This window comes from Sceloporus occidentalis, unplaced genomic scaffold (assembly GCF_023333645.1).
Source record: "Sceloporus occidentalis isolate IW3139 unplaced genomic scaffold, rSceOcc1.0.p SCAF_13, whole genome shotgun sequence".
Classification (NCBI taxonomy): Eukaryota; Metazoa; Chordata; class Lepidosauria; order Squamata; family Phrynosomatidae; genus Sceloporus; species Sceloporus occidentalis.
In genome coordinates, this window is record NW_028316993.1 from 9,341,539 (window position 1) to 9,367,723 (window position 26,185).

Below are 26,185 nucleotides of genomic sequence, written 5' to 3' on the forward strand. Positions count from 1 at the left end.
ACCACAGAACTGCGCCAGAGGAGCTACGAAGGCCTAGTGGAGTGTCCTCTCTAGGAATCTCTAGGTCCTCCAGTGCAACTCCGTGGCCAACGTCTGACAGACACTGACCATAGAGTTGAGCTGGAGGACCTAGATATTCCTAGAGAGGAAGCTATGCATAAAACCCATGAATAATCCAATCTGCAAATATGGAAGGATGAGTGTATAAAGTGGAAAGTGGGAAGGTAAAGAGAAGGTGGGGAATGATGAGAGCACAGATGAGGGAAATATAAGAAGAGGTTATGCATAAGATGAGAAAGAAGGTGCCAAGAGGATTGTAGGAAGGAGCTGATTTGGGATTATGGTTTGTTTGTTTTCAATGTGTGTTTGGAAAAGTCAATACAAATCATTTTTTGGAGACCCTCTGCAGCTTCGCTTCCACTGGTGGCTCCTTCCCACGTGAAGCGAAGCGAAGGGGAGGCGGAGAGGGACTGAGGGGAAAAGAGAGAGAAGGAGAAGGGAGGAAAGAGGGAAGGAGGGAAGGAGGGAAGGAAGGGAAAACAAAACCCAGCCCTCTTCACCTATTATTCCTCCTCCTCCTCCTCCCGCCCAGCCGGCTTCTGCCGCATTTCGTGCATCTTCACTGAAGAGAAGCAGCAGCAGCTGAGTGCAGCCAAGAAGACCTCCTCCTCCTCCTCTTCCTCCTCCTCTTCCTCCACCGCCATGGCGACCCCTGCGACCATCCATCAGGGTGAGACCCCCATCTTTCTCCCCTTCAGGAAGGCCAGCATTAGGGGAGACATTCTTTCTCAGCCTCAGGAGAAGGCAAGGCTACTTTTAGACTCTGGGTTCGAATCCTGGCAGGGTCCTGAAAGCGCCTGGGGTGACACTCTCTCAGCCTCAGGGGAAGGCGAGGGAAAAGCTCCTTTCCAGAAACCTTGCCCAGGAAACCCTTTTAAAAGGGTGGCTCTTTTTTATGGCCACCTTTTTAAAGGGTTTTCTGAGCAAGGTTTCTTCAAGGGAGCGTTGCTCTCAGAGGCTGAGAGAGTGTCACCCCAGACGCTTTCAGGACCCAGCCAGGATTCGAACCCAGAGTCTAAAAGTAGCCTTGCCTTCTCCTGAGGCTGAGAGAGTGTGCCTTGCCCAGGCCATCTTTCAGGAGTCGAACCCCAGCCTCCAGAGCCTTGGTCCAAACACTCAAAAAGAAGGTGAAACGTGGGAATGGGTTTTTTTGAGGCCATCCCAGATCCTCTCATTTGGAGTTGCTCTCTTGGGAAGATGGTTTAGATGTGTGGGTTTGTGTGGCTCCACTCTGGGTCCCACAACAGACTCCAACTCCCAGGATTCCATAGCAGTGAGCCAGACAACAAATTAAAGTGGGACCAAACCGGGTGATTCCTCCAGTGGGGATGCAGCCAAAGTGGTATCAAACCAGATCAGCCTGCTTTACCCACTCCATTTCCTAAATCTCTCTTCCACTTCTCCCCTTGACACATCTTGGCAGTTAAAGCAGTGTCAAACTGGGTTATTCGAGCAATGCGGAAGGATGCGGTCTAAGAGATCACAGAGGCAGGTTGGGCAAAGCAGCTTCCTTCCTTCCTTCCTTCCTTCCTTCCTTCCTTCCTTCCTTCCTTCTTTCCTTCCTTCTCCTCTCTAGTCCTGTAAGAATTGCTGCAAGGTCTGTGTGTGTGTGTGTGTGCGTGTGTATTTGCAGTCTCACAGCATGTTGCCCAGCTCACTGCAGTCCTTGGGAGCCTGAAGTCATCATCATCATCATCACCATCATCATCCGCTTCTGCAGCAGCAGCTGCTGCTCTGTTTGACTGTCTGGAGGGAAGAGGATGCTGCCAGCGGTTGGGTTGGCATTGCTGGATCTTGCTGGGTCGGTGCACACTTTGGATGCCTGGATGGAATGTGTCTTGGGAAAGCAAGGCAAAAGAAAACAGAGGGATTTGGCTGCCTGTTTCTGGAGGACAGACAGGAACAGTCTGTGCGGTGCTGCTGTGAACATAGTGGGATTTGTTGTGCTTGTGCGCAGCCGGGTGTATGGCCTGTTTTCTTTCTCCCCCCCCCCCCCTTCCCATAAGTCAAGATGCCAAAAGTTTAGGCTAAGCTTCTGCCGCAGAGCCATCTCTCTCTCTGGGTACCTGGGAAAAAGGTTGGTAGATGTATGATGGTTGAAAGGTTGGTCATGTACAATTTAGTCTGAAATCATGTACAATTTAGTCTGAAATCACCTCCTTTTTACATTCACATTCCACTTTTCCTCCTATAAACATACATTTCTTCTCCAATAAGAAAAAATTCAGAGCTCTCTCTTCTTGTTGTAGCTACTGTTTTGGTAAGATGGTCTAGGTTAGTTTTTTTTAGGAAGAGGGAGAAGACACTAACAGACACAGATAGAGGAAACTGCCTTATATCAGGTAATGTTTTCTACCTGATATATAAGGCAGTTTCCTCATGCACAGATGTTCATGCATGCATATGTACTACAGTGCACATAGTGTTGGGACTGGGATCGGCAACAGCTAGTGGCTTCTATGTCAATACGGCATTTAATCTGCTCTGTGCTTTAGCCTGAAGTTTAAAAGAGCCACCGAAGCTGTTTAACTTATGGGTTCTACCCCTCTGATAGCACCTTTTTAAAGTTCAGCATAAAACCAAGAGCAGATTCAAAGACTCACTGACATGGAAGCCACTGAATGGGATGCGGGATATCCAGGTTCAAGTTCCACGCCCAGGAACCATGATACTCACTCAGTGACCAGAGCCAGTCACTTTCTCTTAGTTTGTCCTACCTTACAAGGTTGTTGTGGGGGCAGCATGGGGAGGAAGAAATGTTCACATATTGGAGATGATACAAGAAGCATAAGTAAACTATTTACTATCTGAGCAGTGTTAGTGTCCCCCCTCAAAAAAACAAAGTAACTTCCCAGGACAGTAGCTACAACAAGAAAGAGAGAGAGAGCTCTAACTTTCTTCTTATTAGAGAATAAATATATGCTTATAAGAAGACATTTCTTCTTATCGGAGAAGAAATGTAATGTTATCTGCCTATCAAGTCCAGCGCTACCTTTTCTGACTAACAGGGTATCAGAAGAAGGTTGTTTGCCATCATCTGTTACCTGTTCCTTTTAAGTGGAGACAGCAGAATTTGATTTCAGGATCAAGATTCAAAATGACCTGAATAGACTAGAAAGCTGGGCCAAGGCTAACAAAATGAAATTCAACACAGAGAAATGTAAGGTATTGCACTTAGGGCGGAAAAATAAAATGCACAGATATAGGATGGGTGACACCTGGCTGAATGAAACTACGTGTGAAAGGGATCTAGGAGTCCAAGTAGACCACAAGTTGAACATGAGTGAACAGTGTGATGCGGCAGCTAAAAAGGCCAATGCTATTTTAGGCTGCATCAATAGAAGTATAGTGTCTAGATCAAGAGAAGTAATAGTGCCACTGTATTCTGCTTTGGTCAGGCCCCACCTAGAATATTGTGTCCAGTTCTGGGCACCACAATTCAAAAAGGACATTGAGAAACTGGAGCGTGTCCAAAGGAGGGCGACAAAAATGGTGAAGGGTCTGGAAACCATGCCCTATGAGGAACGACTTAGGGAGCTGGGGATGTTTAGCCTGGAGAAAAGAAGGTTAAGAGGTGATATGATAGCCCTGTTTAAATATTTGAAAGGATGTCATATTGAAGAGGGAGCAAGCTTGTTCTCTGCTGCTCCAGAGAACAGGACCCGGAACAATGGATGCAAGCTACAGGAAAAGAGATTCCACCTGAACATTAGGAGGAACTTCCTGACAGTAAGGGCTGTTCGACAGTGGAATGCACTCCCTCGGAGGGTGATAGAGTCTCCTTCCTTGGAGGTCTTCAAGCAGAGGCTGGATGGCCATCTGTCAGGGATGCTTTGAATTGGATTTCCTGCATGGCAGGGGGTTGGACTGGATGGCCCTAGTGGTCTCTTCCAACTCTACGATTCTATGATTCTATGATTCTATGATTCTATGAACCCAGAATCTGTGGTTTGCGAAGCATATTGCAAGGCTACTGAGAGGTGGTCTGTTCCAGTGCATCAGCACAAGCTTAGTTCAAGCTTATGCCACATCATCATGGCTAGGGAAGTCTAACAGTCATTTGCAAGGAGACTATGAAGTCTGGCACAGCATGGAGTTATAGTGCTATTGTTCCACTTTAACTGACAAAGCAACATCCTGTGGAATTCTGGGAATTGCATTTTAGGGCGAGACATTCAGAACCCTCAGCCAGAGAGCTCTAGTGCCACACCAAACTACAAACTCAAGGATCCCATAGGAAGTTGCCATTTTGTTTTGCGAAATGGCCCCAGGCTTGAGGAATTCATTATTGCGAACAGGAGTCTGAAACCATGGTTCAGACAGAGTAACTATAGTCTGTGCAAACAGTGTTTGTATGTGATGACTTAATTGAATGATCATGGCCATAGCTGTTCTGCTCCCATAGTCTGCTGTGTCTAGAAGATGCAGGGTCTGGGCAGATAGCAAATGAAAAGCAATTAGCTCTGAGCCAAAGTAGGCCTGCTAGAAACTTAAACTATATTTTGGCGTGTTAGCTGAATGGAACCATATCCTATGTTCATTCTTACCTACCTAGTTCCATTTATTCATGTCATCCCAGCGATTCTGAGTTGTCGTCTACGGGGTACTAAGTATGTTAGCATGTATGTATGAAGGAACTGTATGGATGCCATATTGCCAGTGTGCATGCAAGCAACATTTCAGGTTGTATGCATTTGATGTGATTGTGTATATATGCTCTACCATCTGTTATTTGTATGTACCGGGTATATATGTTTGAATGACATTTTGGTCAGAATGTATATGTTTTAGCAATAGGAAGTACATTTCTATACTGCTTATCAGTGAATGTTGTACTGAGTGGGTGTTTCCGAAAGAATTAAATCTGAGCTTCTGTCCATATAAGTGTGGATACTGGTATTTGTAGGATGTTGGTATTTGTACCCTGTGGCTAGGAGTGGCAGATATTTTCTTGACGCCTTCCTAAATCCTTTGAGTAGTAGGATGATAAGCAGCAGCCAATCCTATACAGAAGCAATGGGCAACTGTGCCAGGGCCGGTGCTATTCCGTAGGATGTAGAAACATGTTTGGAGCAAGTGGAAGTGATGTTATATCACATTTGACTCCATTTTTCATAAGAAATATGGTCAATTTAGGAAGATGTTTTTGTTAGTTGCTTATGGAGACCCCCTATAACAGACCCCCCAGTCCCCCTATCCTCAGCTGCCCTGCTCAGGTCCTTCAGGCCATGGCTTTCTTGATAAGAGTCTACCCATCTGTAATGTTGTCTTCCTCTTTTTTCCTACTGCCTTCCACCTTATCAAGCATTATCATCTTGTAATTTCTTCTATAGCTAAAGTCTAACAGCTTCAGTTTAGCCATCCTGGCTTCTAAGGAGAGTTCAGGCCTGATTTGCTCTAGGATCCGTCTTTTTAGCACTCCGTGGTATTCCCAAAACCACATCTCAAATTAGTTGATTTTTTCCCCCTATCAACTTTCTTCTCTGTCCAGCTTTCACAGCCATGGACCATCTTAACTTTAATATGCAGTGATATATCTTTACATCTCAGCATCTTGTCTACTTCTTCATAGCTGCCCATCCAAGTCCTAGTCTTCTGATTTCTTGACTGCAGTCTCCACTCTGATTAATGATTGAGTCAAGGTTTGGAAAAGCTTGAACTGTTTCATGGTCCGCTTTAAAGTTAGGTAAATCATCTGTGGTCATTACTTTTGTTTTTTTAATGTTCAACTGTAAGTGTGCCTTTGCACTGTATTCCTCAACTGTTTTCAATAACTGTTCTAAGTCTTTGCTTTATTATGCTAGCAATAAGGTGTCATTGGCCTATCTTAAACTGTTGATGTTCCTTCCTCCAGTTTTCATACCTACAACTTTATGTGTGATATTTTTGGCATACAAGTTAAATAGGTAGGGTGATAAAATGCCTCTTTACCTGACAATTGGAAACTACTCTGTTTCTCAGTATTCTGCCCTAACAGAATCAAATGTTGTGGCATCATTTCTTTAAGAGTGATCTATGGTTTATCATGATCTATATAAAAAAAACCCACCCAGTCTGTACAGTCTATAAAGCAGAAATTGATGTTCTTGGGAAGTTCTTTGGTACATTCCATTATCCAGCATATGTTTGCGACATGATCCCGAGTGCCTTTTCCTTTCCTGATTCCAGCTTGAACATGGCATTTCTCACTTCATATATAGTAAGAGTCTTCATTGTAGAATTTTGAGCATAGCTTTGCTTGCATGGGAGATTAATGTATTGGTTATGTGATTACTATTGCCTTTCTTGGGGACAGGGATGTGCAGTGAGGATTTCCAATCTGTGGGCCATTGTTTGTTTTTCCATTTTCGTTAACAGATTTTAATTATAACTAGAGCACTGTGGGCCCTTGGTGTCTGCTGGGGTTTGGTTGCAGGACTCTCTGTGGATACCAGAATCCATGAATGCTCAAGTCCCATTATACACAGTGGCAGAGTAAAATGGACATTATATAAAATGGCAAAATCATGGTTTGCTTTTTTAATTTTTTTAAATTAAAAATATATTTTCAAGCCATGGATAGTTGAATCTGTGGATGGAGAATCTGTGGCTATGGAGGGCTGACTGTAGATTTTGTCTCTGTAGACTGAAGTAGTTCTGTTGATATGCCAGATGTTCTTGATGATGTATTTCTCCCTAGTACTCTGAGTGCATCACTCACTTAACATTTTAAAATTGGAGGTCAGTCATCGTATGATTCTTCTTTAAATGTAGCTATCATCCTTTTATTTCTTTTACATATGCAATAACATCTTGTTGTACCTTTAAGACTGACTACAAGAAAGAAGCGGGTAGCATGAGCTTTTGTAGACTTGAGACTACTTCCTCACATGCATGAGGTGGAGTGGAGGGTCCAGAGACAGATCTATATAAGCAGGTTGTGTGTGAGAATGTTATACAGCCAACTTATAAGAGTCTGTCTCTAGATTCTCCACCCCACCTCATGCATCTGAGGAAGTAGGCTCCTTGCTCTTGGTTTAAATTTCTTGTTAGCACTGCACAGAGGAAGATGCGGTAAACCCTTTTTTTAACCATAGAAATAATCCAAGTGAAGAAAGAGATAATATCAGGGCACACTCAACATGCTCTTGGGGTAGAACAGAGGATAACTATGAGTAGCAACAGACAAAGGATGTACAGTCTGAAGGAATCATGTTAACATGAATTCTAGGAAAACCCATTAAAATAACCATAATTCAAATTTACACTCCAACCAGAGAGGCAAAATGAGAAGAAACTGAAGGATTCTATGGAGGAGTTTCATGAAGAAATTGATCACACATCAAAACAGGACTTCTTATTTTGGTCAAAGACGGTAAATAAATTCATTCATCCATTCAAACAGGACTTCTTGTTACTCATACGTGACTAGGATGAAAAAAAATAGGAAACGCAACAGAATCCAATATTGTAGGAAGATCTGGCCTATGATCCAGAAATGAAGCAGGAGACCGACTGACTGAATTTTGCGAGGCCAACGGTTTGTTTGTTGCAAACAACCCAAGAAGTGGTTGTATGCATGCATATCAGTTGAAGGCCAATATAGAACTCATAGAATCAAAGAGTTGGAAGAGACCTCAAGGGCCATCCAGTCCAACTCCCTGCCATGCAGGAACTCTCAATCAAAGCATACTCGACAGATGGCCATCAAGCCTCTGTCTAAAGACTTCCAAGCAGGGAGACTTATATAAAATATAATGGGAAGCAGAAGATGGATTCATTCTCTTTTGCATTCTCAGTGCAAAAGCAAGACCACGAGCAGATTGTGTCACAGATCGAGAACTACTAATACCAAACAGAGTAAAGCTAAAGGAGAACACTAAATCATCCATCTTGCTGAAATAAACCTGAAAAACATCCCCATAGATAATGTAAAAAAATGTTTACACTATTACATTCAGATACTGTAATTGTTGGAATTAGGCTCCCAACACTTGTGAGCACTAACTGTGCTGGCAAGAGTAAGTCACATAATCGGCACCTTTGGCTTATTGAGCCCTCTCAGTTTTAGTTAAGATCATTGCCCTTCTAATACCTTCTAAAAAAGAGTTGGGGAGTCAGGTTCCCTCTATTCTTTCCTAATGAGTGTGAATTATATGCATACAAGATCCTTTCTCGCTATTGATGAATGCAGTCTCATTCCCTGACCCCATGCTGAACACTTTTGTAGGGGGGCATCTCCATAGGAATAATCTGAATGTGTATTTTATTTGGACTGTAAAACTCTCTGAGAAGAGCTTTGGTAGCTTAGAGTTAAGGAAGTTTTGGCCTTCCAGATATGTTGGATTACAGCTTTCACCAGTCTTTACTATTGGTGATACTGTCTCTGGCTGCTTGGTATTGAAATCCAAAACAGCTAAAGGACTAAAGCTTCTCCACTCAATTGTAACCCTCCTCTACACAATTCTGCTGTCAGTGAACCTGCTGTTTCATGAATGGTACACTCATCAAGGTGTGTAGGCATGACTTGATGTGTCAAGAGTGGGAGGATGTAGATAGGGAAGAAGCAAACATATGCATGTTCAAAAATGTATTCGCATATGTGTACCCCCGGCTGCACAAGTGTGTTATGAATGACATGTGAATGTCTTTCCATATAGCATAGGCATCTAGTTCCAGGATAGGATGGTGAGTAAACTTTGATTTTAGGGACTTTTTGATCAGCTGCTGTCTTACATGCATACCAGGCAAGGCATTGTACATCTGTGCAATTGGGCAGGTGTACTGTCAGTTTTTATGTGAGCGTGCAAGCATGCATGCTGCCTTTTGTTTGCAGCCCTTCCCTTCCTCCGCATGATAAAGCAGCCCTATGCCCAGGCCAAGGTAATGTGCTTCTCTGCACGCAGACTGGGGAAGAGGAGTCACACAAGGTTATTGCAAACTATATGCACAGATTCCAGCCACAGAGCGTTATGCCTCCACCTAGTTCACCCCCAGCTGTTCAGGGCTGTTTTCACACAGGGAGCAGTGACAAACCACAGTGTGTGTGCTCTGTGGCAATCAGCAGGGATGAGCAGCTAATGCCAGCTCCTTGACAACTGTGTTTCTATGGCACAGATGTTTGCTGCATTCGTTCTTTATTTTATTCCTTTTGGTGTACACCTAAAAAAATTGTTATGTATGAATTTGCCCCTAAATAACCTTGGACAAACACCAAACTCTTCAATATAAGAATGTGAGAACTATCTCACTGCCCATTTGTTGTCCGTTCCCCCCTTCTCCCCATGTTGCTCATGCACACCTAACTAGGTGAGGGTTGCTGTTTGTCTGTTGTGAGCAATACAATCAACTGCCTGACGCAGGCAAGAGAACTAAATGTCATGCTTTGGTATCTTTCCACTCTGAGGCTACCTAGTTTTTAAAGGAACTGTGTAAAGATACCCTCTCACTTTCTAGAAGGATCTTGGTGCAAAGTGGTACAGCTTGGTAATTTTAAGTGGGTAGGAACTTTGGGGCATCCAAATATCATTGGACTATGACTCCCATAATTCATTACCATTGATCCTGTTAGCTGCAGATTTTGGAAGCTGAAGACAAAAAAATATTTGCAAGGCTGTGGTTTCCTAAAAGTTTTAGACTTTGGATCTCAGCCATGTGTAGCTGTATACTGTAAAGCACACAAGTAATATGTCTTATTTCTCCCTGTAACCACTTTCCAGGCTTTATGACTGCTTCTAATTGCTGATGTGATGAGAGCGGCGGGAATAGGGTTTTGAACCAAGATTGTTTTCAAAAGAAGTACTCTGAGCACTTCTGCGGTGGCTCAAGTGGTTAAGATACTGACTTGGCCTGGATGCCGAACCATGGGATGAGCTCCCATCCCTAGTCCCAGCTTCTGCCAACCTAGCAGTTCAAAAGCATGCAAATGCAATTTGATAAATAGGTACCACTCCAGTGGGAAGGTAAACAGCGTTCTGTGCAGTCATGCTGGCCACATGATCACAGAGTAGTCTCTGACAACGCTGGCTCTTCGGCTTAGTAATGGAGATGAGCACCACCCCCTATGGTTGGACACACTACCTTACTCTGAGCATATGTAGTTTTCAATTTTAAATTCTACTGATAGCATGGTCACGTTCACAGAAATGGAGGCTGTTCCTCCTGCTCTTTTATTTGGATACAAGCATCATTTTATTTTTGAAAAGGATATTTTTATAGCGAAAGATAAAATGAGCACCTGTGTTATAATTGGCTCCTACCTACCCCAAGCTCCAGGGCCCAGAATTTTAGCCCTAAGGTCCAACTTTTGCTTCCTCCACTGCTGCCCACTTAGCCTCTAGGTTTGGTCAGACTGCTAAACTATGACAGTGTGTGTTTGCTCTCATATGCATTTGCCAGGGTTGATTGGTACAAAATCTCATGCAAATTTAGACATGTGCACTGATCTCAGTGGGAAATTCTCTTGTGGGCAGTTCTGAACCTGAAATGTTTGGTTTCGTTTGGTTTGGATCCAAGTTAAATTAATGTGGGCACATTACTACACTTAAGTGGCAACGTCGTGTATGTGTGTGTGCTTGTTTGTATGTGCCTTGAAGTCACCTATCAACTTTTGGTGACCCCATGAATTTTATAGGGTTTTCTTAGGCAAGCAATACTCAGAGGTAGTTTTGTCAGGTCCTTCCTCTACAGCACCTGGTCCTTGTTGGCAGCCTCCCATCCACATACTAACCAGAGCTGAACCTGCTGAGCTTCTGAGATCAAATAGGATCTGGTGCCTTTAGGGAGTTTAGGCTGACTGCAGAACCATACCAACTTATATAAAGGAAAGCTCCATTGAGTTCAGTAAGTGAACATTGGCTCAAATGGCTTTGTTTTCACTGTCAGCATGGAAGTCCATTAGACAGTGTTAATTGGAATGAGACCCTTTTTAATTGTTCTTTAGCCCCTCCTCCTCCTCCTCCTCCTCCTCCTCCTCCTCCTCCTCCTCCTCCTCCTCTTCTTCTTCTGTCAAAAGGGCTTTTGAATCAGTTTCCCTCTATCTAATGCCTTTTGGATGTTTTAGGTGGTATGTTTCCCTGACAATCGGCCATTCTGGCTGAGGCTGATGGGAAATGGAGTCCCAAACCTCTAGAAGGCACTACATCAGAAAGGGTTAGTTAGGTATTTGTGATGAGACTCAGCAGCTAAGTGATCGTTGTGACCTGCCTAGTGACACAAGCAAAGACTTTGACATTTCTGTTGCTATTTTTTACTGGCAGAGAAGCCTAGTGTGCTGCAAGTCTGCATATTCATGAGAACCATTTGCTCTTTGTGCTCAGTGCGGAATAATTTATAAGCCTCAGTGGGTTTCTGAAATGTTTTTTGACATTTCAGCAGAGGTATCAACTAGACCAAGTATCTAAGCTTTTGCATGATGGTAATCTTCATTCTGAATAGTTGAACAGTTCTGTGTTAACCAAAAGCCTATAGCCTCCAAACCAAAGCCAGGCGTGGGGAATACATGACATTCCACAAGTTGTTGGACTGCAACTCCCTCCAAAACTTTTGCTCTTTGCTGTGCTGGCGATAGGAGACACAGCTCAGCACTTTCTGAAGGGCTACAAGTTGCCCATCAAAAGAGACCAATTTCCCCTACAAGGTAATTCATCTCTTCCATAGCTGTTTTATGGAACCTATCCAGCAACAACCATTTAATATTTGTCTTTATCGTGGCAAATGGGGCAGCCTTTATCATTACTTTCTTCCATCTATTCACAAGCTTAAGGAGATGGGCAAATTCGTAGTAAATAATTTGTTTAATATATTAAAATATTTGTATCCCACTTTATATTTCTGGGAATCCTGCAGAAAAATTATTTTAAACAATGGAAATTATGAGGGTACAAAGGCTTTAGCTAAAACATGGCTTACGAAGCCATGGTTTGGCTGGTGCTGTTATCAAACCAGGATCTGCACCAGTCAGGCCTCCAAAGGGACCACATTCAACAACTACAGAGTAATATTGAAATTTTCAAGTTTAATAACATCTTTCAATTAAAATGTGGGTTTTTTTTTTAAAGTTCAGATCAGTTTATAGTTTTTTGTGGGGTTTTGGGGCAAAACGTCAGGAAGAAACCCCTCTAGAGCATGGCCACATAGCCCGAAAACTATGGATGCTGGCCATGAAAGCCTTCGACTCCACATCAGATCAGATTATTTGGCACCAGAAGGAACGGATATACTTGTGCCCCAAACCTAAGGCCTGACTCTAATATGGATTACAAATTTAAAACAGTTTTAAGTCTTCTTAAGTGTCATGGCCACCCGGAAACTAATTCGGTTTGAGGGAGCAGCAGGTCTCTAGCAAGAAATTCTCAATATCCTTACAAAACTTTAATACCCCAGAATTCTAGTCAGAAGCCATTTGTTTTATAACGGTGGTTCAGGGGCATCAAAAAGTGTACTTTCTGACCTGGAAATTCACACATCCACCTGTGTTGAACTTCAGCTTCCACCATTCTCAGTTACTTTACAGGCCTTGGATTATGGTAAGTGTTGTCCAACATATCTGGAGGGCAGCAAAAGGCATGCATGCAAGGATAGTTTTCTGTGATTAGTCTCTAATGAGGAGAAGGCATTCTGTTCCTGCTCAGATTCACTTATGTCTTTATTGAATTCTTTGTTCTAGAACAGGGCTGGGAATCATGCACCCCTCCATATGTTGTTAGACTCAAGTTCCAGCAGCCCTTGCCAGCATAACCACTGGTGAGGAATGCTGGGAATTGCACACTAGGAATATTTGGAGGTTGGCATGCTTCCTGCCTCTGTTCTAGGCTCAAGATCTTGCTTTCCGCAAATGGCTTTTGTGACTAACCATGCATGCCACTGGCTAACTTAGACTAAAGCACTCCTTATGGCCAATGCATCAGTGAAGCCTGTTACATCCAAGCCACTTTCTCCAAAGAGTTACTGCCTCAAACCATTTTTCAGATCCAAGAGGTGCATTCCTACGTGCTCACAACCATTCACCACCACTCTCTCATTGCCCTGGGTGTCTGCCCAGTCAGTGTGTGCCAGCCACAAAAATGCTTTCTCCTTCAAGGACGTCTGAGGGTCTGGCCTGGAGCCATCCCCCCGGTGCCACCGCGATTCCCCAGCCTATACTCAGAGCCCATATTCTAAATAGGGTCAGTATTTGAACAGAAGCTGGAGGCACATACACCACTGCAGAGAGCCAGCATCCTTTTTGAGAAGCTGAGTTTACCGAAATGATGTGGCAACCTAACCTCATGTTCTGTTTGGGGATGCAAGGAGGAAGCATTGGAGTGGCATTGGGCTTCCTTGGCCAGCTTTGTGTCAGGAGGGAAAAGATAATAATGTTTCTCGGTTTAATGCGCAGCTCTGGGAAACGCCACTCCTTTTTATCACTCTCTCCATCTCTGCGGCTGCCCCAGTCGCTGGCTATGGCTGTCTGCAGGGTGTTTCCTTGGCTCACTTCCAGGATGTTCTGGGAAACCTGCTGATTCAGTGATAGGGGACCTTGACCCGTACCCATCCACCGCAACAAACTCCACGTCCCCTCCATTGATTCCTAGAGAGGGCAGGACTCAGATACTAAGGAGGAAAGGAGGAAATCGAGGGGATTGTAAAAGGACACTTAAGGACACAGAGTGGATTTGAGGACACACATGGCACATTTGAGGATAGCTGTTGCTCAGCTTGACAGGAGAAGCTGTTGGGTTAAAACTGAGGTAAACTGACAGCTGTGGGGAGCCATGGGAGCCTGCACCCAAGGCCTGGAAAGCTTCCTATGGACAGTTGGCTCAGGGCCAGCCCTGAGCATCCTTTCTCCTCAGCTGCCTCTTCTGAGCCCTGGCACTGGATTAAGACACCCGGCTCTCTCAATGCAGTGTCCTGTCTCCATGGCAACCCCCCATCCCCTGCATTGGAGTTTGCATTATTCATCCGCAGTCCCTGCGCCGCCGCAGCAACCGCCCTCAATCTTGCATCAGGCACTTTGGAGGCCTCTCCCTACTTATATGCTGCAGCTAGGAGGGCTAGGGAAGGAAGGAAGGTAGCACTGGTTGGCGGAAGGGGGGCAGCATGGGGGCAGATCATATTTTATAATGAAGAAGGGGTAATAGGATTGAGACATGGTCCTGAAATACCAGAATGAGGCTGGGGTCTTAGTAGGGCACATGATAAGTACTGAGTAAGGAGAGATGTGTGTGTGGAGTAGGCGAGAAGTAGGAAGATGGCTGCTTGGCCACTTCACTAGAGAAACTGGTGGGGGATACAGACTAGAGACAATTTGCAGGTTGTGTGTGAGTGGAAACTGTGGGTAGTGTGTTCAACCCCCTTTTTAGCCCCAGTTGCAAAGGGGAGGCAGCACTTTACATGAGTCTACACATGTAGCAGGAGAAGCTGCAGGTGCTAATATTCTCCCCTTTATTCTCTTATTAAAGCAGTTTCATGTGGAAATATGGGAGCATCTCATTAGGGTACTCAAAGGAAAGGATGGGGAAACATTGATGGAGCAGAAACAGAGAGCACTGCTTCTCGGGAGTGTGGGAGAGTGCATAATCCTGTGCTTATGGTCTGCAGGCCATTCATGGCAGGCATTGGACTTTACAAAATGGTGGAAGGATTGCCAGTGTGGGAAGAGGGAGCTCTGTAGTAAAGCTACATATAATAAAAGTGTCAAAATGAAGGATGTTGTGCAACGTAGGTGTTGTTTCTCATTATAAATATGGAGTAAGATAGAATTTCCTCCTGTTCAGGGTAGATGATGAAGTTGACTCTGTAGCCTTTTATAGTATATCTGCATTTCATAGTTTTAGTATTTTGGTAGCACTTCAATGGCACGCCCCCTACAGAGTTCTGAGATTTGTAGTTTTGTGGGTTGCTTAGAATTCTCTGCTAGAGAGCACTAATTCTCTTAGAGGAAAAAAAAAATACAGTTCTCTTGTGAGAATTCTATGTATTTCACCAAACTACCTGGTATCAAAGTACTATGACTGTATATTGTATGGGGGATTTAGGCTTAGTGGAATGAAAGAAGCCAGAGGGAATGGGAGAGCTTAGCTTCCAAAATAAGGTGTGTTGAAGGTGGGGTTGCAATACCAGGCACTCTTGCTCAGTCTGACCAACTTCATAGTGGAATCATAGAATCATAGAGTTGGAAGAGACTCAAGGGCCATCCAGTCCAACCTCCTGCCATACAAGAATACACAATCAAAGCACCCCTAACAGAAAGCCATCCAGTCTTTGTTTAAAAAACTCCAAAGAAGCATATTCCACTGTTGAACAGCTGTTGCTACAAGGAAATTCTTCCTAATGAGGTGGGATCTCTTTTCCTGTAGTTTACATGCCTTGCTCTGCATCCTTGTCTCTGGAGCAGCAGAAAACAAGCTTACTCCAGCCTCAACATGACATCCCTTCAAATATTTAAACAGGGCTATCATATCACCTCTTAACCTTCTCTTCTCCAGGCTAAACATCTTCAGCTCCCTAAGTCTCTCCTCATTGGAAATGGTTTCCAACCCCTTCACCATTTTGGTCACCCTCTGCTGGACATGCTCCAGCTTCTCAACATCATTTTTGAATTATGGTGCCCAAAACTGGACACAGTATTCCAGGTGGGACCTAACCAAAGCAGAATAGAGTGGCACTATTACTTCCCTTGATCTAGACACTGTACTTCTATTGATGCAGCCTAGACTCTCATTGACTTTTTTACCTGCAACATCATTCTGTTGACTCATGTTCAACCTGTGGCCTACTCGGGCTCCTAGATCCCTTTCACATGTAGTCTTGTTAAGCAAGGTGTACTCTATTCATTTAAGTAGGGCAGAAGAGACGTAAATATGCCACCTTGAACTCATTGGTGGAAAGGTGGAATAGACATATAATTTCTAAGTAAGTAGCTGTGGCTTCCTGTGGGTTTTGATCTGACTTAAAATGGAGAAAGGGAGCTGCCTTGTGTTGTCTGTCTGATAGCAGCTCTCCAGGATCTCTTTTTCATTCTGCTAATTTAAGGATGAGTCCTAAAGATGTTTTGGATCTCACTACCCAGAACCCCCAGCCAGCACATCCAATCATGAAGGATTATGGGTGTGGTACACCAAAATAACTAGAGGGCAAAAGATTTCTCCGCCTTGTGCCATTTGATCCTTTTAACTGGAGTATTGCAGATTGAATCTGGGCTATGCAGGCAAAGGAGGTACCCTCTCATTGAACTGTGCCCTTGCGAGAAAGATCTACAGTTAGTTTTTTGGCATTCCAGCTTTCCGTCAAGTCAGTGAAATTCTGTACTCGGTTGAAGGTATTGTTTGAATAATTACTGTATTAGGGTACATCTACATTGCAAGTTTAAAAGTAGTTTGTAACCTACATACCTGTCCTAGCTTCTTTAAAAAAGGAAGGAGAGAATGGGATATATCTGTGTTAAGAGATTACTTAACACAGAGGCTGCAAAAGTACAGTTTCCATAATGAGGTTGTTGCTTCAGGTAGTACAGTAGGTACTACAGTCTAAATGGCTTTTGTAGATGGTGTCATTTTGTTATTTGCCCCAGGCACCAATTGTCTGATTATGACAAATGTCTTGTCCTTCTTACAAGATGTCCCTCCTCTGGAACTGGCAGTTCAGATGTGGATAACTGCATAGGAGGCAAGGGCCAGTTCCCTTCACTAGACCCCATGTAGACCATACCCATCGCAGCAAGTCCAAGTAACTCCAATTTTCTTTGCAGCCCATCTCAAAATGGCAAAAGGAAGTGACTGAGAGGGACTGCAGAGGAAAACTGAAGTATTCTGGGGCGGTAATTGAACCTGAGATGCTTGTGGGTTTGGCCTGGGGATATTTTCATGAGTTTCCACAATTTTTTTGGGTGGGGAGGGATTGCATGGCTTTGGAGAAAATGGCTCAAAGAGGGGGTTAGGAGGCTTTGGGAGACTGATGGGGGGGGGGGGCTTCAGAAGTGCACAAAAGTGGGGTGCAGCCCAGTGGTCACACTGAGCCCATTTGGTGGTAGTTCTTGAGAAAGCATTGCCATAAGGAATCAAACATACTGCTATCTTTTAGCGTACAAGTCCTAATTTCACTGCACAATCCCATTCTCTCTGCTGTATAGAAAATACAGGGAGAGAAACCTACTGTTCAGCATGTGTCTTTTGTTCTGCTTTAACCTTTTTAATTTTTTTGTGCTAGCAAATCTCACAAGATTGGACAATAGGTAGATAGATGTAGGAAATAAGTTTCCATAAATATCCCCAAGTATGACCTACAATTTAGCCTCATTTTTTCCTCCTCATTGTAACATGGTTGCAGAATGGGCCAGGCCCCGCTGGACCTCCAGCGTACCTTACACCCTCCCTCTACATAGACCCTCCTTCAGGAGACATCCACACTGTTGTAAAACATTTGCTGTACTCCTCTAGTAACATGGATTCTTTCTTACAATATTGACGTCGCTCTAGTTGTTTGTAGTATCTTTTCAGGAGACATACAGGACTAAGGTCAGATTCCTGAAATTCATTCTCAGGATCAGTTGTCATAGGTATATGATTTAAAAGTGGCACCCAGTGTTATTCCATCCAGTATTGGACGCCATGTTCAGTCCTCTCTTTATGTATGAAGAACCTGCCTCATATCACAGAGAAATACTGAAAGATGTGACATTATCAGGTTTTTTTTAATGTGGCAATTGAGTAAACTACACTGTTATTTATTTATTTCATTTCACTTCTACCTTGCATTCCCATTATAAAAATGTGGCTATCGATATAATTAAAAACAAATTAAATCATAAATCACTAAGTAATGAGTGATCAATAAACATTTAAAAGATCACTTTGAAGTACCAAACTATCTTGAGATTGGAAGTGAGACCTTCTGCAGAATGGGAGCCTGGCCTTCTTGGAAAGTCAGAGACAGAGCCACATATCTTCCCATTCATTTACATTTTCATTCATATACATTTATATATTCATTCATATATTCATATACATATTCATTCATATACATTTATACCTTTTTATTCATTGTCATAGTGTTGGGAAATGTCTCACATTGGGAACATGGCCAAATTTATGTATGCACCCACACGTTCCCATATGTTGCAGCTCAGTGTCATCACTCTCACACCAACATGCCAAGGTAACTGCCCAGGGTTTACATTCACTTCAATTTGTATATTAAGAGTGATCACAGTTCTCTGAGTGCCAGCCCCTATGTAGCCAAAACAACAGCATCCATGGACAAAATAGAAATATCAGCAGGTTGGGAGGAATCCCATGGTTTGCAGAAGTACAAAACATAATCCTCAAGGGAGAAAACTCAGGAGGGATGCACCTCTTCCCCCTCTTACCCAGAAAAGCATTATGAGTCTTCAGTGGCCACAATATTTTGGCTGAGTATGGGAAGGCAGGACTTAAACTGGGACCTCTTTACACTGAACAATTACAGCACTATGATTCCTCTTTAAAAGCCACGGCTGCATCCTATGGAATCCTGGGACTTGCAGTTTGGGGAGGGATATTTAGAATTCTCTGCTAGAGAGCTCTAGTGCCTCATGAACTACAAGCCCCAGGATTCCAGAGCATGCAGGCATGACAATTAAATGGAATCATAATGCTATCATTGTCTGGTGTGAAAGGGCCTCTGGAGAGGGACTGCAATTGATGGGCTGGGATTTTGAATACCAGAACTCCACATTACAATATTTTGTTGCAGGTGCTGCTTGTATATTATAAGATCACAATATATGGGAAGGACAGACTCTTATTGGGGGTTTCACTAAAATATATCAATTTTATATTAAGGACAAGTTTAGCTTTGGCCAGAATCAAAGGTCAAGTGCAGGAGGCTCAGCTGCTGTATCTTTGCCTACTCCTTCATTTTTCAGAGATGTTTATTCTAGGTCATTGCTTGGCAAACCCATTTAAACCCATTAATGGCAAACTTCAATGCTGCATTGGCTTGAAGGGAAATGTTGATTTTGGTATCCCTGAACTATGCCTGACATTAACAGGATCGTGCATTCTGACTGACTGAAGATTATCATGAACACATGCCAGTCTGGAAGTGAGACATATTTTTTCTTCTCTAAGCACAATAAATGTAGTGAACACCTGACTCCCATGAAGTGCAACTAACGTCCAAAACACACTGCAGAAATAATCCAGTTTGAGACCAGGGCTTTAACTGCCCTGGCCCAGTGGTAGGGAATACTGGGAACGGTAGTTTATTGTGGCACCAGAGTTCTGACAGAAAAGGCCAAATGTCTCACAATATTACAGTTTTCAGAATTCCCTAACATTGAGCCAGTGCAGTTAAAGTGGCCTAAAACTGGATTATTTCTGCAATGTGTTTAGGACCTAAGTCTAGTGCCGCCTAGTGACTGAACTGTGTATTGAAACCATCCATTTAAGGAGCAGAGCAATGCTATGCAATATTTGTTTATTAAGCTGCAGTTTTGTTGCAAATTCTGTTGGATATAATCTTACTTAATGCAACATTTAACCAGTCAGTGAAACATAATACTTGGCAAGCTTGGTTGCTCACTATCCTCTGACTCTCTGCTTTCTCCGCAGATACCAACAACCACATGGACCCTTTCACCTACGGTGAGTGATATTAGAGAAATGCTGTCCAGTTACTGGGATTGGAAGTCTTTTGTCCCAAACCAGCGGGGGGGGGGGGTCCAGGAGAAAACATTGGGCAATGGGGCAGATATGTCACAGGCTAGGCAGAACCAGAGGAAACTAAGATGTGACATTGCTCAGGGTGATGAGTTGCCATCCATGACATCTTGGTTTGGGTGCTGGTTATACTGGTTGTAGGGATGCAGTGGCTTAGTAGTTAAGATGCCAGTTCTGAAGACTGGAAGATCAGAAGGTTGGCAGTTCAAAGCCTGAGTGCTATATGATGGGATGAACTCCTGTCACTAGTCCCAGTCTAGCAGTTTGAAAGCATGCAAATGCAAGTAGATAGATAGGTACCACTTTGGCGGGAAGGTAACAGCGTTTGGTGCAGCCATACTAGCTACATGACCACTGGAGTCATCTTCGGACAATGCTGGCTCTTTAGCTTAGAAACAAAGGCGGGATGCAGACCGTCCAAAAAGGGTGGTCTGCCAGTGCCTCCTTTTCCAGTGAATAAACCATGCGGTTTCCCACCGGCAAAAAAAGAACCCACAAAAGTGGGTTCTTTTCCTGGCACACTTGTGGCGCCCGAGTGCTCCAATGGCACACTTGGGCCATCACAAGTGCATCCTGATGTGCGAACGCTAAGTGTCCGTCACGTCAAAATGGCGGCGCCCGTGTGTACAGGGCATTGCCATTTTGACGTACGGAATATGTACTAGGGTTGTGGGACGTCTGTAAGCGATGCCCCGAGGCAACCCTAGCACGTATTCCTTACGTGCTAAAAGGCCCGTCTGTACAGGGCCCTACGGTCAGTTACTACTAGACATTCATATGAAGAGAGTATCTTTACCTTTTACCTTTTGATCCTGGTTGTGGGGACTGGGAGCATACAAAGGAAGAGATAGGAAATGTCAGACAAGTCCACTTGAAGTAAATCAGGCTGAGTCAACTAGATCAGTTCCAAGGCAATCAGGTCACAGTGTGTCAAGTTCAGTCAAATATATCAGATTAATGTCAGTCTGGCCACATTAAATGACCTGATCAAGGCACTGCAGAGTTTATAGAGTGAGGTGAGCTAGTTTACTGATGGCTTAGTCTTGACTGATTCAGGGAAACAAGAGTCAGGACCATGGATAGCTCCCAGTTCACTCAATCAAGCTGGGAAGAGATGATGTTTCAGCAATGTCAGTTCAAGCCTTTCAGAGGCTGGTGGAACTTGGCATTTTCTGGATGTTGAGTATAACTCTTAAAAGCTCCATAGCTGTTTCTGAATTTCATAGTTTGCATGGCTGAGAGATAGGAGAAACTGTAGCAAGTCATCCAAGGAGAAAGGGGTGCCCATATCCAAAACAGGATGAATTATAACTTTTCTGAATTAAACTCCTCCTTGGGTGGGGGACAGGGCAGGCAGGGATGACTTTGAGCATCTCATGTTCTGACTTGCATTTCCTCTCTAGACTATGACACGTTGCGCATGGTTGGGCTGGTCTTGGCCATCGTCATGTTTGTGCTGGGAATCTTGATAGCACTGAGTGAGTTCCATTTTGTTGATGCTTGTTTTTTTTAATGTCTTCTTGTCTTCTGTACTAACATCTAAATCCCATCCTAACGATGCCACCACTGCTTTACATTGATTCAGAGAAAGAGTCTCACCATCCAAACACAGGATTTTGTGTTGGCCCATGGAACCATCAGCATCCCCACTCCCCAAGAAAACCCCACAGTTTGCCTTAGGGCTGCCATAAGTTAGAAACAACTTGAAGGCACCCAACAACGACAACAACAACCAGTGGCCAAATCTTGTACTTGACTCAAGTAAAGCAAGTTCCATACTTGTGAATGATGGTCTCTTGTCACTCTTTCTCTTTCAGTTTAACTTACCTCACAGTGTTGTGTCTAGATAAAATGGAGAGAGAGAATCATATCCACTTCACCATAGATTCCTTGGAGAAAGGGTAGCATTCAAATCTGGCAGATGAATACAAAGGCCTAGATTAAGTTGCTAGACCCCAACTAGAGTAGAGCCATTGGATCAATGGGATTTCCATCAGTGTTGACCATGCCACACTTGGTTTACTGGGTTTACTGGGTTTAGGATGAGGATTGGGGTGGTGATGGAGATTACATAACATAAACAAAAATGTGCCACATAGAAAAATTCAGTCTTTTGATGCAGCATAATGGTTATTACTTTTATTACATAATATATGCAGTTTTGCCCAAAGGGAAACTGGGAAATAAAGAAATTGGACATGCCTGAAGAAGTGGCTTTCAAAACTTTTGGTTGTCCAGGAACATGTCTACCCCAGAGCTTCTTAGAGCCTAGGCATTGTGGTTGATTACTGAGGCATGATCAGGGATGGGTGTGCCCCTTACACAGGGCAGAGAGTAATACTGTGTATGTGTGTGCATGGTAGTGGTAAGGAATCATTGGGAAATAGCAGAAAGGGGATCAGTTTACCTCCTTCTTGACTATGGGGTAGTGTACACATAAGTGTAGTATGTGCATTACTGTGGATTTTCACACACTCACATAGATGGTTAATTGTCTTCATGTTCCTGTGCAAATTTGTATCTGTTTAAACCCCTCCTCCTTGCCAATAACATGGAGTCACCTGAATCTATGTCAAGCAGATGGACAGCCAAATTTCTGTGAATTCCTGTGCATACGCCAGTAAAAACTATGAAGCCTTTTCCTGTGGAGTTTAAGGAGCCTGATCCTTACATAACACACACACACAGTTTACGCATCTTGCCCATTGAATACATCCCTGCATCTTTTCTTCCACTGATACTTTGCTCTTTTATCCCTTTCTGCAGGTAAAAAGTTCAGGTGCAAAAAATCTGACCCCAGGTAGGCACTTCCAGCTCATCCATCTGTTTTGTCTTCATTCCTCATCTGAACTCTTTACCTGTCCCTCCCCATCCTGAGACATGGTACCCTTTACTCCCTATTCACTTGCACCCTTTCTGTGTCTTCCCCTCTGCAGCCTGTCGGATCCCAGGGCAGCAGGCAAGACTCCCAGTAAGTGATGTGGCACTCGGAGGGAGGAGGGCACAAGGCAGGATGTACCTTATTGGCATGTTCATGGATGTAGCTCCTAGCTGAGAGCTTAGCCACGAACTCATATTTTGTTCTGTTTTAGTTTCAGGGATGGCTCTACCATTGGGGCAATCCAAAAAGCTGTTGGACTACATCATCCCTAGCCAGCATTGCTAATGTTGAGGATGGGTGGGAGTTGTAGAACAACCTCTGGAGGGCCACAAAGTGTCACATTGCTCAGACACACTAGATGTGTGCATAGATATGGGTAGCCTCCTGCTTTTCCTCCTGAAAACCCTGGCTGTTCCCCTCTTTGGGAGGATAGAGTTGTTTCTGCCACACAACTTAGTCTGGGCTACTATAAAGTAGCCTGCTACTTAAGGTATGGTGAAGAATGCTATTTCACCTCCAGTGTCTGAAAAAGATACATCTATCAGTCCAGTATCCTCCGTATGTGAAATGACTAATGGCTAGGGCAGGAAGAATACCATCTTTTCTTTTGCATCAGGAAGCCAAAATGTCTTGGGCTGCCCCTGTTGAGTTTCTGCCAAGAAGTGGCCTAAAGATCCACCTAAGCCCAGAGCAATGCTTTTTAAAACCAGTGAAGACTTAAGTTCTTCCTGTTGAACGGGGCTGGTGTTCCACATGTGCTTGTTAATGTGCGTCTGTCTGTCCTACACCATCTCATTGCAAGGTAATGAGGAATTGTATGAGTGGGTGGCTGATGCTCCCACACCTGAGGTAAGTTCCCACCCACCTTCTGTTACCATGGAATTTGCTGACGTTGCAAAGGATGCTGAGGACTGTACCGTGATGCCATGGCAACAGAGAACACTATTCCAATAGCAGCTGGGAAGCCCGCAGGGAGACATTGTTTTCCAGGGCTCCTAGATTCTGGGATTCATCTCCCTCTGTCTTAACCACCACTGCCTTCTGTCTCTTTCTCATATTCTTTACTCCTCTCTCTTTCTCTCTCTTTCTCTCTTTCTCCTAGCTCCAGCTGGCAGTGCATAGGCGCCATCTCCAAGATGTGCTGCTCTCAACTGGCTGGGGGATGAACTGCGCCCAGGAACATTTCTCCTGAGACCTTGGCACCTTGGCACTGACTGCCCGGGAGGGGGAGGGGCTCTCCGTTCTATCCTCAACGAGGGAGGGGCAATTTTATAACCAAGTTAGCTCTTGCGCTTCCATTGCATGATGGGAGCAAGCACCTGGGCAGGGCTGGGGCGCTGCTCAGGTGATGTAGTAGCGTGGCAGTCCCTTCTGCCTGTCAGTTTCCCAGCTGGCACTTGCCCTGCTGGGGGGCTGGTTCCTATAATCCACCTCCCCCCAAAGGTCCCTAAAATTGCAATAATGCTGCCTGCTGTCGCTGCTACCACCGCCCTGTAGAAAACATCCACCAAAAAGAAATGCCCCCTTACTGTAGGGCATAATAAACCTCCATTGCTCTTGCTGCTGCTGCTGCTTTGCTTTCTCATGCTATGCTGTGAAGTCCAATGACCATCATAGCCCCAAGGGGAAAGAGCCACATTGGCCCCTTGGCTTTTTAAGAACAGAAAGGACATTCGTGTCTGTGGTGGATGGGCAAGGGTGTTCAGTCCGCCCTGGACCCCCAAATAGGACTGGAATAAGAATGTGCAGGGGAGGGCTTGCTTCTGTGGCATACTTTCTGCTTTCCCTGGGGAGGGGGGCTCCCCACAGCTTCTCCTCGCTTGTACCATCCACATCTCCATGTCTCATCTATGCATGGAGCCAAATTTGACAAATCAATAAATGTGGGGTTTTTCTAACTGATCTTTCTTGTGTTGGTTTTTTATTTATCGTTGTTGGATTGTATTTTATTGATTTTATTATTGTGTGTATTTTATCAGGTTGTAATCCCACCTTGATCCACAGGGAGAGGCGGAAAATATAAAGCAATTACTTGTTTATTATTATTATTTATGTACCTGAAAGAGGTCAGAGTTCCTGCAGGTCCCACTTCAAGGCTTAGGAGACATTTGCAGTGTTAAGTGGTACTGGCCACAAGGTGGGGGTAGAAATCTAAAAATCGAGTCATAGAATCATCATAGAGTTGGAAGAGACTGCAAGGGCCATCCAGTCCAACCCCCTGTCATGCACGAAATCACAATCAAAGCACCCCCAACAGATGACCATCCAGCCTCTGTTTAAAGACCTCCAAGGAAGGAGACTCCATTACACTCTGAGGGATTGTGTTCCACTGTCGAACAGCCCTTACTGTCAGGAGGTTCCTCCTAATGTTGAGGTAGAATCTCTTTTCCTGGAGCTTGTATCCATTGCTCCGGGTCTTAGTCTCTGGAGCAGCAGAAAACAAGCTTACTCCCTCCTCAATATGGCATCCCTTCAAGTATTTAAACAAGGCTATCATATCACCCCTTAACCTTCTCTTCTCCAGGCTAAACATCCTCAGCTTCCTAACTTGCTCCTCATAGGGCATGGTTTCCAGACCCTTCATCATTTTAGTTGCACTTCTTTGGACACGCTCCAGTTTCTCAACATCCTTTTTAAATTTTGGTGCCCAGAACTGGACACAGTATTCCAGGTGGAGCCTGACCAAAGCAGAATAGAGTGGCACTATTACTTCTCTTGATCTAGACACTATTCTTCTATTGATCCAGCCTAAAATCACATTAGCCTTTTTAGCTGCTGCATTGCACTGTTGACTCATGTTCCATTTGTGGTCTACTTGGACTCCCAGATCCCTTTCGTACGTAAAACTCTTGTTCTGCCAGGTGTCACCCATCATATATCTGTGCATTTCATTTTTCCACCCTAAGTGCAGTATCTTGCATTTCCCCATGTTGAAATTCATTTTGTTAGCTTTGGCCCAGCTTTCTAATCTATTAAGGTCATTCTGAAGTTTTATCCTGTGGGACCCCACTGGTCACTTCTTTCCAGGATGAAAAGGAGCCATTATTGAGCACCCTTTGGGTTTGGAGAGAAGAGCCTCTCCTGAGGATCCAGGCCCTGGGCTGGTTCATACAGGGTACAAAGATGTTTCTCTCCTAAACCTTGTGACATAGATCATCTCTTAAGAAGCCCCTATCACATGCTTCCTTCAACTGCTTCCTTCAACTGCATTTGATACACAATCTTTAATGCAATGTATACTTTTCAAAAGGCTGGTTGATTTTGAAGTCTATCATTTCTCTCTTTTCTCCCTGCTCCTGGATCCAAATGTCTGCAGATCTAGATAGGAACTTTCCTGGTGAGGGCAATGGGACCAGATGGCCTCAGAAAGCTCAGATTCCCCAGAGACATAATGAGCTTTTGCGTGCAGTAAAAAAAAAATCAACCAGCTTCACTACAAAACAAGAAGTGAATTAATCCATGTTCTGCTACAATCATAATGTAATCCAAATGTAATCCAAAACACACTGTAGAAATAATCCACTTTGAGACTGCTTTAACTGCCCTGGCTCTGTGCTAGGGAATTTTCAGACTGGCAATTTAC

General features: G+C 44.0%; 1 protein-coding gene across 1 annotated transcript; it reads left to right on the forward strand.

Moving 5' to 3' along the window:
* Positions 1 to 490: 490 nt before the first annotated feature.
* On the forward strand, positions 491 to 24,504 carry LOC149304878 (FXYD domain-containing ion transport regulator 7-like). Its single transcript, XM_089479239.1, has 6 exons — positions 491 to 730; positions 19,614 to 19,646; positions 21,125 to 21,199; positions 22,488 to 22,521; positions 22,658 to 22,692; positions 23,705 to 24,504. Exons 1-6 carry the CDS (start codon positions 703 to 705, stop codon positions 23,722 to 23,724), a joined length of 225 nt encoding a protein of 74 aa, XP_089335365.1. The 5' UTR covers positions 491 to 702; the 3' UTR covers positions 23,725 to 24,504.
* Positions 24,505 to 26,185: the final 1,681 nt, after the last annotated feature.

What these genes read in the sequence shown, in the direction of transcription:
- LOC149304878 (XM_089479239.1), top strand. Translation starts at nt 703, where the DNA reads ATGGCGACCCCTGCGACCATCCATCAGG. An exon ending in TGCAAAAAATCTGACCCCAG is followed by an intron (nt 22,522 to 22,657) that starts GTAGGCACTTCC and finishes TCCCCTCTGCAG; the next exon opens with CCTGTCGGATCCCAGGGCAG. An exon ending in GGCAGCAGGCAAGACTCCCA is followed by an intron (nt 22,693 to 23,704) that starts GTAAGTGATGTG and finishes TCTTTCTCCTAG; the next exon opens with CTCCAGCTGGCAGTGCATAG.